This window comes from Lipophrys pholis, assembly GCF_963383615.2.
Source record: "Lipophrys pholis genome assembly, chromosome: 3".
NCBI lineage: Eukaryota > Metazoa > Chordata > Actinopteri > Blenniiformes > Blenniidae > Lipophrys > Lipophrys pholis.
The window spans coordinates 6,970,115-6,982,738 of record NC_137627.1 but is presented as its reverse complement, the minus strand read 5'-3'; the positions used below and the strand labels follow the sequence as shown (position 1 = coordinate 6,982,738).

At 46.4% G+C, this 12,624-nt stretch overlaps 1 protein-coding gene across 1 annotated transcript; it reads left to right on the top strand.

Annotated features, from left to right (window-relative positions):
• The first annotated feature begins 483 nt into the window (after positions 1–483).
• On the top strand, positions 484–12,384 carry fbxo46 (F-box protein 46). The gene is made up of 3 exons (XM_080459279.1): positions 484–886; positions 8,095–8,699; positions 8,876–12,384. The coding sequence occupies exons 2-3, from the start codon at positions 8,220–8,222 to the stop codon at positions 10,697–10,699; spliced, it is 2,304 nt and encodes a 767-aa protein (XP_080315405.1). The 5' UTR covers positions 484–886; positions 8,095–8,219; the 3' UTR covers positions 10,700–12,384.
• Positions 12,385–12,624: the final 240 nt, after the last annotated feature.

The following is a 12,624-nucleotide window of genomic DNA, read 5'->3' as shown; positions in this document are numbered from 1 at the left end:
CTTAGGAACTAAAATCTCCTTCACCTTGTTTCTTGGAGTCTGAAATACTTGGTAAACCACTTCCTCGGGGGTCTGGGTGTTTCTACTAGTAAATCCCAGATGTATTTAGGCCGGAGACCATTCAGAGCTTTATAGACCTGAAGTAATACCAGTGCAGAGATTTAAGAAACATGGCAGGACGTTTTAATGACTTATAAGTAAGTGTGAAATGGTGTTGGTGACGTTTTAAATATGGAGCATATGAATGGTATGTTGAGAGGTGTGAGGGATCATGATGTATGAATATTTGCACCTGCCTTTGACACGGTGACCTTTTGGTGTTGGATGTTCTCTGTGTGTGTGTGTGTGTGTGTGTGTGTGTGTGTGTGTGTGTAGGGGGGGGTGGGGGGGGCAGATGCAGGGGGGGCAGTAGAGGGCGGGAACAGCACGGACTCCATATATGGGCACACCACCGACTCTGCGTCGCCATTGGCTGCGGGCCTTATGCAGCTGCTTGTCAACAAGATGGCCTTCCTCCTCCTCCTCTCGCCGTTCTGACACTGATTATTTTGGTATCCCCGAGAACATACCGTAAAAGCCCGTGTCACGTCTAAATAGATAGCGAGAGAGCGACCGCTGGGAGTCCTAACAAGGCGCACAGTGAGGCAGAGCGTGTCCGGAGAGCTGACACGGAGCCTCGACAGCCGCCGCCAGCAGGACGGGGCAGATAATAGGAATAGGTTAGCCGGAGCAGCAGCAGCAGCAGCAGCTAGCTCCAGCGACGTGGACCGCGGACAGTTTAACTCGTGTCACCTGCACCGGAGCACACGGACCTGTTTGGTCAGAGCGACACAAAAGCGAGGGGGCGCTTGTCATCGACCTGTCTGTGGGGATCACCGCCGCCGGGGTAAGTCGGCTCATGAAATGGAAGTGTATTTTCCAGGTCGCAGCCTGCTAGCCGACGCTGTCATGTTGTTATGCAGGTAAGTTGTGCTACACTGTTAGCAGGCTAGTTAGCCCGTCTGTCCTCTGTAATTACCCAGTCGTAAAGTAAAAACTATCCCAAGTTTTTAGCTTGTTTCTCGCTGGAGGCGTAATCTTATTTGCGGTTGAACGTTAATGGGTTCGGAGATGCTTTATCTGTGTCACACTTGCTCACTATCTGTGCGTCGCTCCGTGTGCTAACTGTTCGCCAGTGGGTTAACGAGTCAGAGACGTTTAAATGCCACTGGTTTGAGCGTGAATCGCACACTTGGCGTGTCGCCGTTTGTAGTGGGATAACACTTGTTGGATGTCGGCAACATCATTCCCGCTCGTTGAGATGATGGGTTCGAGGTTATCCACAACAACACCGTAAAGTAAAGGTTAAGTGACCTGCAGGCCCGAGACGCTTTAATCTGAACTATATACTTCCTGGAGCTGTGGTGTTATTGATTTGATCTAGAATAAGTTAAAAATGAATTATCATGAAGAAGTTTTATTCGTCCTCCTTAATAAAGCTTCACCTGCTGATTGCTGTTAAAATAGAGGTGTGTGGAGGTATTCCACTTTATTGCAGTGCTGTAACACATCTGACCCTCCTCCCTCTATATTACATTACTTTTTATTGATACAGTGGCCTTTTATGATTGTTATCAGATTCCAACTTAAGATGATGTTACATACACACACACACACACACACACACACACACACACACACACACACACACACACACACACACACACACACACACACACACACACACACACACACACACACACACACACACACACACACACACACACACACGGACCAAGCCCTGCAGGGCTGGCCAGGCACTCTTCCTAGGTGTCCTGACAGAGAGGCTGCTCTCATGTAATGTCCCGGGCAGACTGCTGGAGTAATGCACTCAGCTCTATTATTCTGTTGACAGTTTGCAGCAGAGCCGGCCTGCTGGCTGTGCCTCTGTTGTCTCCACAGACGCACATGCAGAGAAGGAGATTGAGCAAAGATATTTTTGGCATTCGGTCATTCTTTTGTTGTTTTGGCCGTCTGGCATTAATGTTGTGTAAAAAACGGTCCGGGAGAGCTGGAGGGTCACTCTGAGAGCCCCACGGTGGAGTTATTGGGCTGACCTTTTGTCTTTTGTTTGTCCAAGGATAACATTACACCAATGAACTGAAAAAAAGTTTGAGGTAATAGGCTTTGAAATCAATGCACCATTTGCCGACCAGCCTTGTTGAACCTTAACTGACCATTTAATTAGGGTGTAGTACACTTTCTCCAGGACTAGATACACATAACACGAAGAAGGGATCGACCTGGTGAATGTACATGTGAACATGCTATTGATTTGTATATGGAGATGGCTCCGTCTGGCAGAAATTCCTGTTTCATGGGATTCAGCAAACCTGCAGATGTCTCCCTGTTTTAACAATAGTATAGTGATTTTCAGCTTTATCAGTTCCTTCATATTATCTCTGTGTTGTGGGCCACAACGTGGTGACTAACGTGTACATCACATTGTGACTGCAGGAGTAATCGTTACACATTACGTTCTGACCTAACAGTGAGCAAACCATTTGTGTATCAAGACATATTTTATAGTGTTTGACAAACATTCATCCACCCATCTTACGTTTATATCAGCTTCATTCCTGGTGAAAGGTTGGGCACACACTGGACGAATTATAGGTCTATCACGGGGCTGCAACACAGCCAGACAATCAACACACATTTTAGATTCACACCTACAGCCAAGTCACATGTTTTGAGTCACTACTTCATCTGACTAACATGTTTTTTAGTTGTTGGAGGAACCTGGAGTACCTGGAGAAAACACACACAAACTTATGGAGAACATAACTTCATACAGTCACCTCAGTCTGGATTCAAACCAAGGTCTTTCTTCTGTCAAGGCAACAGTGCTAACCACTTCACTTTGATGGATTATAAGCAAATCCTACATTCTCAGCAGAGGCTCTGTTTTGACAGGATTTACCTGCTTGCAGAGTTGTGTCTGGATTTACCTAGCAGCATAGTTTATTACCAAGTGGCAATATGTATTCTGTGTCTGCCAGAAGACTTTTGGTCCCTCCCGCTGCAATGCTGCACTGCTCTGTAGTGCTGCTGTGGTGTCACTGGCTGCCACTGTGCTTGGACAGGATTTGAAGGATTAGTGTGCTGGAGAAAGCTTAAAACCAAATACAGGTCTTTATTTGCAGAAACTTTCAAATGCAGAGGGGAAAAAAACGCTTGAAATGAGCGTGTGGAGCAATGCACAGTCCTGAAACTTGATGGGACCAGATGTCAGATTACTGCATGAGGGAGTTTTTTCTCTCACCAGATTGTAGTTTTTCTGACTGTTCTTCTGGCTTGTGTGTAATATTTGTAATAGCTGTCCAGTGACACTCTCTCTGTCTCTCCCTATCTTTCTATCTCACTATCTGGACTCATGGCTGTTTGAAAAGGATGATGCTGAAAAGCAAATAATGCATAATCATCTACATCTTGAGACTTTATGTAAATATATTCACAAGAGTGGCACGTATAAGACAATACTGGCATGTATTGAGTGTAGCTTCAGCATAATGACTATCCAGGGTGAATGTGAAAGATGCAATGATGGAGCGACCCCTATAAAAGGGAGAAGTCCTTTTGGCCACATAATTGTAGATGGCGGTTCAAAACTACAAATAGGATTACGTTGTACACCGACTTACTTTTTCTTGTTGAGCTGCACTTTTAAGATGTTTCGTAGCCTCCACATAAATGCCTGATTGTTGGCTATCATGCCATGTAAGTCGATCGCACAGAGTTGTCATTGATTTATTTTCTCACCATTGTTGTTGTCAGATGGAATTTCATGAAACTCGATTGAACAACAGTCTCGGTGAAGCAGCCAAAAATAGCCATTTGTGTTGATTAACGTTTTGGCATTTCTGCTCTGCAGTGGGCTTGTTCAGTCATGTGACACCAGAGACGCCAGGCTTTCCGACATCAGCTGAGTTTACCTTTTGATCTGTATTGAAACGCGCTATATTGTAAGTGACTACAGAGCGAAGGAAAGGAACAGAGGAGACCTGGCTGTGAAGGTCTCACTCTTTGCCAAGTTTTGGCTGCATTGCACAACTTTTTTATTTTTGCCAGTGTCAGTACAAGGAGGAGGGAGGACAAGAAGACATGTTTATATTTTTTAGTTCCATACAGATGGAAGACAATCATAAAACATTGGTGGATGTGTCTTTCTTACATGTGTTAACGTCGCAGTTACAGACAGTCCTGAACCCCTAGGAAGTGCTGCAGTGAGCAGGCGCTCTCTCTTCTGGCCTTTTCTTTTGTATTATCCTATCTTGTGTGAGAGACGGATCGTATGATGTGGTGGATTGAAGGATAGAAAAGGAGTGGATGCAAAGGATTGAGAGGATAAAGGCAGTTAAAACACAGACAAGTGGTCACAGAGAGAAAGAGCAGTTAAAAACAAACACTTGTTTTTTTTGTTTTTGTTTTTTTTCTCATAACATCATAATCTGTTAGCTCTTAGTGGAGTTGTTTCTGCGTGATTATAGAGGAAGCATTTGAATTGGTTCACCACACTGTGTGGGCGGTGTTTGCTTTTTGCACCTCTCTTAGCCGTTCTATTAGTCCAAATTTTTGAAGCACCACCCATCCATTGTGTTAGATGGAAGACAACAAGTGACCTTTTTTTAAAGAGTCCTGTAGCTAAGGTGCAAAGCAGGGCTACTGTCCTGTGCCAACATGGGGAGAACGTGTCTTAAGCAAACATTTCCAGCATTTATTAAATAGACTCTGTGATCGGCTGTATTATGTAACCAGGGTGTTTGATTCATCATGTGAAGCACTGTTAGATTCTCAAGTGCTGCAGTATCAGCATGCATTGTGCACTTAAACACACCCTGTGTCCACTCATATCAGCATTTTTCCACAGCAAGCTGGATAACACTGTGTGTGTAGCCTATAAACAGAAGTGGTAACTTAAGACGAGAGATGCTTTCAGTATTTTCAATATTGTACTAATCGGAGTCCTTTCAATCCTTTAAACACAAACTCTAAAAATGGTATCCAGATTTAAATACTGCTGGAGCACTCTGCAGGTTAGTTGTTGACATCCTGCGACAGTGTATTCAGGTCCAGCATATCCCATTAACTTCTTGAAGCCTTACCTTTAAAGTTGAAGCAGATCTTCTGAGGTCATTCTCCTAAACTGGGCGGGATCAATGTCTCCTGTTAAATGATAACAAATAAGTGTGGGTAGCACCGCTGGTTGTCGTTCGGTGCACTTAGATTTTCTCGTGCTGCAGTATCGGCAGGTATTACTGCACTTTTCCACAGCAAGCTGGAAAACACTTCATATGCAACCATCATTTCTCTTTTTGCACAGTGGTAACTTGTTGACACTGGGGATGCTACTGCCAACTAAACAGAAAATGATTTTGATTCGTTGACTAGTCTGAAAGAAGATTGAAGTCAGTCAAAATCAAGACTTCAATCACAATCTTTGACTACCATATTAGACTTGAAATGGTGATGAAGTACAAGGTACTTTTCTCTCTACCGTACTCTGAGCATTTAGCGCCTGAAGTCTTTACCTTCAATTAACTTCAGTGTAAGCAGATCCCGTGAGGTCATTTGAGGATGAGCTACGTTGTCTTCCCAGACTGAGCAGGGCCCCAGAATAAACAATAACAAATCGGCCCACGGATGGCTGTTATTCCGTTATTCATATCTAAATATTTAAATTGAGCGTGACTGTGCATTGCTGCAGTGGAGTAATTATGTGACATTTTGTTTTGGCACAGCCTGCTTGCTCTTCTGTTTTGATGAAAGTAGATGAAAGTACTGCCTAACTGTGCTACTTTTGCAAGATAAAATCTTTTCAAGGAAGAGCAAAGCTTTCTGACGGCGCTGTAGCCTCCACTAGTGGCTCCTCGTACATGAATAAAACACTAACCAACTAATAATATTTCTGGATCTGACGATCCAGGAAGCATCCACAGTTAAGACACCTGGGGGGCGTCGGTAACCATCAGTGGCAACTGAAGAAAGTTTAACACGAGCCTGTTTTAGTCTTGGACACATTGTTGTGCATTTTCAGTTCAGTGACAATTGATTACACTTTCTACACACATTTAGATTGGTTAGGCAACAATACTTCTGAGAAATTCAGTCCAGAGATCATTTGATAGTGAAGAAGCTGTAACAGGGAGTTTTCTGTTTGAATATGTAACTGGACCCAACGATATGACGAGATGCACCACACCCAAACACAGAGGCTACTCAGCTGTTGTCATCATTTATGGGATATTGGAAAAGTCTTGAGGATTTTCATCAGATGGGTGGAGTTTCTTTTCGAATCATTTTCCATCACTTAGAAATGCATCTCGATGGATTCAAATCAAACTGGTTCTCATGCAAAAGTTTAGACAGTTCTGGCTTATTTTAAAATGTCTGAATATCTTTTACCTGGATGTTGTGCTTGTCGCATGCAACTTTAAGAAAACTTTCAAACATTTCTCATCACTGTTATTTTTACCTCCACCAAGGAGGTTATAAAGTCACTCGTGTTTATTTGTCTATTTGTCTATCTCAAAACCGAATGTGTAGATCTTCATGAAAATTGGTACACCGGTGCATTTTGATTAAAGGAAGAACTCATCACATTTTCGTGGCGGTCCGGATCAAAATAATTAGAATTTTTTTAATTTTTTTAATTTTGCTATATATTGTCTTATTTGTTCTTTCAAATTATGAAACAAAATCATGTGATCACCAAACTATATGAATGAATAAAGTTAGTTGATCTGGATGTAGAATATGTCTCATTTCCCTGTGTCCATGTCTACCCTTGGGCGGAGGTCAGAAATTGCTGGTTGCTCTTGTTATATTTAGTTAGTTAGTATTTGCAATCTGAAGTGAAACACACTGTTTCACCACAGAAGTTGTTCGACTTTTCGCTTACCAATGAGTTGGTAAGTGAAGGCCATTACAGCTGGATACAACTTAGTTTGTTTTTTTTCCTTTTTTGTAAATAGCGTTTAAACCTTTGTCTGAAACATCAGCTGAGAGTGGTTGTGATGAGGTTTGAACAATGACATTCTATCCTGAGTGCTAAATAATTTGCTTGTATCAGAAACGGATAAGGAAAGCATTTCAGTTTGATCCAATGAAGTGGTTCACACATGCACTGTATGACAGGGAGCCTTGGATGAGTATATTAACACTCCATGAAGCAGCATAGTTGCAGGTGCCAAGCTGTTCTCGGATGCAGAGGAAACATTCATATCCACCGCCGGCAAAACGTGTTGCTCCATCACCACTTGCTCTTCTCCTTAAGCGTGCCGGCACGTTCCTGGCAGCCACTGCAGCTGGCATAGCAGCAGCAGCAAAGCATTCTGGGTGGACGAAAGGCTTTCCCTCCTAGCCCGTAGTGTGGGCTCTTTGGCAGGGAGAAAGTGGTGAGGACGGCTACAGCAGTTCCACTATTTACCCCCCTTCCCCCCTGCTGTTTTCTAAAAATAGTTCCAGCATATGCCTGCATGCTCCTCCTGTGCTGTCTCCTATTTAGTAAGCTCTTTTTGAAGCACTGAGATGCAGAGAAGAGTACACAGAGAGAGGGAGGGAGGGAGGGAGGGAGGGAGGGAGGGAGGGGAGGGGAGGGGAGTCCATTTGGTGCTTTTGTGTTCCATCTCTTTCACGTGCGGGCCGCAGACCCCAAACCTGAAATGGAATCCCTCTAATATGATTTGGAGCCTCCAAAGTGGGAGACATGATCTTGGTACGCTGTAGTAAATGTAACTGCTTATTGAATTTGTCCAAAGCAGGAGGCAGGTCAGGAGTGATTAGACTAGATGGTATTATGATGGTAGTGCTGTTCCCTTTCTACAATCTAGTGGTTGAGCTGCTGGCATACAGAGCCACCGTTCTGTCTGAATACCTCCAGGCAACTAGTCAATGCTGCCTCAACTGGCCATTGATTAACTGTAAATCCTGCCACTGATGACCATTGTTGCTTTTCAGATATTGAACAATGTTATAACCATGGGATGTTTTTGCCTTTCTTTCCATCTCCCCTCTACTCCACCTTTTCCTCTTATGTCTGTCCTGTTACTGCAGGTTGTATCTCCAGTGCTGGTGGGATTGGTGATAGTGCCTATCAGGTTGGCACCGGGATAGGGAGCCAACAATGAGAGCTCTTGGTGTTTGCTGGCCAGCGTAGAAGCCGATATGCCACGGTCCTGATGGATCGAGACACCTTCTCCCACATTCGGCTGTGGTGCCCACGCCCTTTTGGCACCTACTCCCAGAACAAAGCTCGGACCCCAGCATCGGGGGGCAGCAGCGGAGGCAGTGGCAGGGCAGGGTCTCCAGCTATCTGCAAAGCTGAGCCCTCTCCTGGTGCCAGAAGGGCGGCGGATGCAAGTGAAGATGTAGGGATGATAGTGGGGGTGCAGGAGGAGAATGGAGAAGTGGACGATGTGGGCTTGGAAAACACTCCACCCGAACCCGAGCTCGACTCCACGTCTTTGACACTGAGCCAGGCACCACAACCCCCATCGGCTCCTCCTTCGCCACCATCCTCGGGGGCCCAGATGGAAGATGGCCGTGTGCTGTTGGACACCTGGTATGTCATCAAGCCAGGAAACACCAAGGAGAAGATTGCCTTCTTTGTGGCACACCAGTTCAGTGGAGCAGGCCAGCCCCGACCCAGCGCCATGAAGGTAAGAACAAAACAATCTGAAAGTCCTCAGTAGTTTCTGTTTAATTTATCCCATCTGTTCGTTCTCTATAAAACTTTATCAAACTTAATTCAGCAGATTTGAAGCTGATCTCTGCTGACTGTGACGACTACAAGCGAAAGCCATTACTTTAATCAATCACTATTTCTTTTCGTCAGGTTAAAGGTAACTGGGCAACTGACTGCAGTAAAGCCAAAAGACGAAGACGATGCTCGTCCTACGACCCTCCAACACGCTCCCAAGCCTCCGAGTCGCACCTAAGCCAAGAATCCTCCCTTGCACCTCCCAGTCCTGATGAGCCACACCTTGGAGGGGTGAATGAAACGGACCTGCTCTCTGTGGCAGAGATGGTTGCCTTGGTTGAGCAAAGGACTGCCATGGCCCTGCAAGGCATTGTGGCTGTACACGGAAACCAACACCACCAGCCCCCTCCAACCACTCACAGTCAGGGCCTTACCACCCACCAGCACACTCTACTGCGGGACACAGTATCAGACCCTTCCTCTGTGGTGTATGTGTCAGAACGTTCGAATAGCCAACCCTGCAGTGAGACTGGGGAGTCGTCCTCTCCGATCCAGACGGACCAGGAGCTTGAGGAGCAGCAGGAGTCATGCAGGGTAGCCCAGGCTATTGCACACTTTGAGTCCCAGAATCTTGAGAACCGGCTCCATCTGGGCTCAAGCTCGGGAACAGACTCTTGTAGTCGAGACAAAGAACGAGAGCGTAGAAGAGGAGGCGAGTCTGACACTGTAACACCACCTCCACCCCCCAGTCACAGTCACGGTGAGGTTAGAATAGCTTTCAGAGTGTCAAACCTGGACCCGCGGTCTCAGCTGGAGCCAGCAGGCAGGTCCCGCTGTATGTTTATGAGCTGTGGTGGCGGGGGCAATCAGGCAGCAGCCAGAGCTAAAGAGAAAATCACCTGTGACCTCTACCAGCTTGTCAGTCCCTCATCGAGAGACCCCAGCAGTTTGCTGCTTGCTGCCACAACTGCTGCCCCCAAGCCAGATGGAGACCATCATACAGACCGATCCGCCTGCGGCAGCCCGGACCCTTCCCAGGAGCTCTCCTCTGGGGAGAAGAAACCTGTGGTTGTGGGAAGGGAGCGAGTGACTGGTTTCCACGTGGAGGTGGTGGTAACAGGTGCTGTGGACCAATGTGTGTTTTATGGTAAGGACAGTACAGAGAATGTTCAGGAGGAGACGGTGTGTTTTGCAATGCCTTCTGCTGCAGGAGTCGGTGGGAGTGTAGGAAGTTCGACTGACCCTTCATCAGATGATCCCCCTCCCGGACAGCTGTTTTTCCTTCAGTCCTCCCGGGGCCCGGAGGAGGATGTTCAAGTATCAGGCACTGGCAGTGCGTCAGGAATGTGCTCTTTGGACTGTGCCAACAACAACAGTCCTGGTGCAGGCGGGCCGGTGGGCTCAGGGGAGCGGGCAACTCAGCCCGACTCTCCAGGTGTCGGGGAAGACTGTTCTGACCCTTCACTGTGTCGACTTTACCGCCATGTGTCCCACGACTTCCTGGAGATCCGCTTTCAGATCCAGCGACTCCTGGAGCCGCGACAGTACATGCTACTGCTCCCTGACCACATCATGGTCAACATATTCGGCTACCTGCCCACACGCTCCCTGGCAGCTCTCAAGTGCACCTGCCACTACTTCAAGGTCTTGATTGAGACGTACGGAGTTCGAGCAGTGGACTCGCGCTGGAATCAAGACCCTCTGTACAGGGATGACCCCTGTAAGCAGTGCAAGCGACAGTATGAGCGCGGGGACGTTTCTTTGTGCCGTTGGCACCCCAAACCTTACCACCATGACCTGCCTTATGGACGTTCCTACTGGATGTGTTGCCGGCGTACGGACAAGGACACACCGGGCTGCCGTGTCGGGCTCCACGATAACAACTGGGTCCAGCAGCCCGCCGACGGCTCTCAGCCAATCCGCACCAAGAGGGAGGACAGGAGGGAGGAGGCTAGGTAGAGCGGAAAGAGTCGCATACCAACTGTCATCTCATCCTGTGTTCCTCCTTCTTTCCTCCCTCTCACACTGGCGGGGATCAGAGAGCAGTGCGAGGAGGAATCGGCACTCCAGGACAGTTTTTTATGTTTTTCTTTGCTCCAGCACTCCTCTTTCCTCCTCAAACCCTGTGTGGAGGGAGGTTAAGAGGTAAAGAAGGAAGAGAGGTGTATCACTCTCCTTGCCTTTTTCTTTTTCAAGCCCTCCAGAATCTCCTCTTTCAACTTACTGTGCTCCAGAGTGGCTACTTTAAAAAAGTTTGCATACCAGGGTTGGGGTCCCCTCCTATTGCTGTCATTCTAGCCCCCCTCCCCCTTCTGCCTCTTAATCATCCGGGTCTGTCTAACTCTGCACATGGTTGTTGGGTAATTCATGTGAAAACTTTGCAGTGTATTTGATTGAGATTAGCATTCATTACAAGACGCATAGAAATGTAATGCCCTAGAGCCTGCTTACTACTCCCGATACTTGTTCTTCGTTCTGTGTCGTACCACAAACCTCCATGTTAGCTGTACAATGGTGCTTCAAGGAATGAGCTGTACCGAGTCCAACAGATGTAAAAAAACAAAACAAAAAAATACTTTTCAGTGGGTGAATGTTCAGCATTACTATAGAAATGTGATTGTATAAAGCAAACTTGATTTTCCGTTGTACAAGATTGCCATTTGTACCTGTCCTGCACCTCGCGTTTCTATTTTTCTGAATGTGCTGTGATGTTGTACTCTGTCGATCAGTCCCCTGATGATGCTGCTGAAATCATTGCCTGTGACACCGATGTTGATACTGAAATAGCCATACCATCGGTTCATCACAGGCAGTCTCTGCATACTAGCCAGTCTCTCTGAGACGTGGGACCCTTGTCATTGTTTCAGAGCGGACCCTAACCTTGCTGACCAGCCATACTGAGGAGCCACTGATTACGTTCTGGTTTACAGAGAATTATGGGATGGACTTGATTAAGATCAGGGGGATTGAATGGGATTAAAAAGAGAAACTTGATGTCACTTTGGAAAGGCCTGATGTCACTTTGTATGGTTTGATTGACTTGCTTGTTTGCCATTTTGTTGTTTTCATTTGTTTTGGCTGTTTTATTGAGGTGTGCGTCAGAGAATGTTTGCTGTTGTATTTGCTTTTATTCTTGAGGACTGTGTTCGCTCTGTATCAGTCTGTCACTACTCAACCGACAAAGATGTATTTCTAAGATACGCTGATCTTTGTTTAACCCCCCCCCCCCCCCCCCCCTCCCCCTGCTCCATTCCACCCTCTCCGACCTCCTAATCGGCAGAGGGCAGCGTTTGTTTCTTTTTCTTTTGCCAAAGCCGTCATTCATGCTTCGAAGCGGGTGCAAACCAACAACCACAAGACTTTCTACACCAGCTTCTAGCCTTAAAAAGCCCCCCTACCTCTTTACCCACCCAGCAGGAGACTGAGGCGTCAGATACCTCACAGATGATCAAGAGTATTTGGGAGATGCACAGGACCCTGGAAGCGGTGGCATGTCACATGTCCAACGGCTCAACCGGATCCACCCAAATCTCTTGAGCGTGGGAGTGTAAGATGAACAGTGCCTGGTGACGGCTCTGACTCTTCATTCTTTAAAAAAAAAAACGATAAAAGAAACCTCTTTCTCTCTCCTTCCTCCCCCCCCCTGCAAACTGTCAGACTGAACATTGAAGAACTGTTGTGATGAATGATGCTGAATCTCTGCATGGAGATGGGAGATGGGTGAGTAGTCGTGGGCGACCTCAGTAGGTTCCAGATGTGTACAATGCTAATGGGAAATATCTGCTTAAATAAAAACAGAAATGATGATTAAAACTGGAAATCTGAATCACCACCTGGTACGTGTCTTTCCTGGTCAGTAAATACAGCTTGTGTAGAAGATTTAA

Bases quoted from the DNA above. Each gene is read 5' to 3' on its own strand.
- fbxo46 (XM_080459279.1), top strand. From the start codon at position 8,220: ATGGATCGAGACACCTTCTCCCACATTCGGCTGTGGTGCCCACGCCCT. The intron at 8,700-8,875 runs GTAAGAACAAAA...TCTTTTCGTCAG, and splicing joins CCCGACCCAGCGCCATGAAG to GTTAAAGGTAACTGGGCAAC.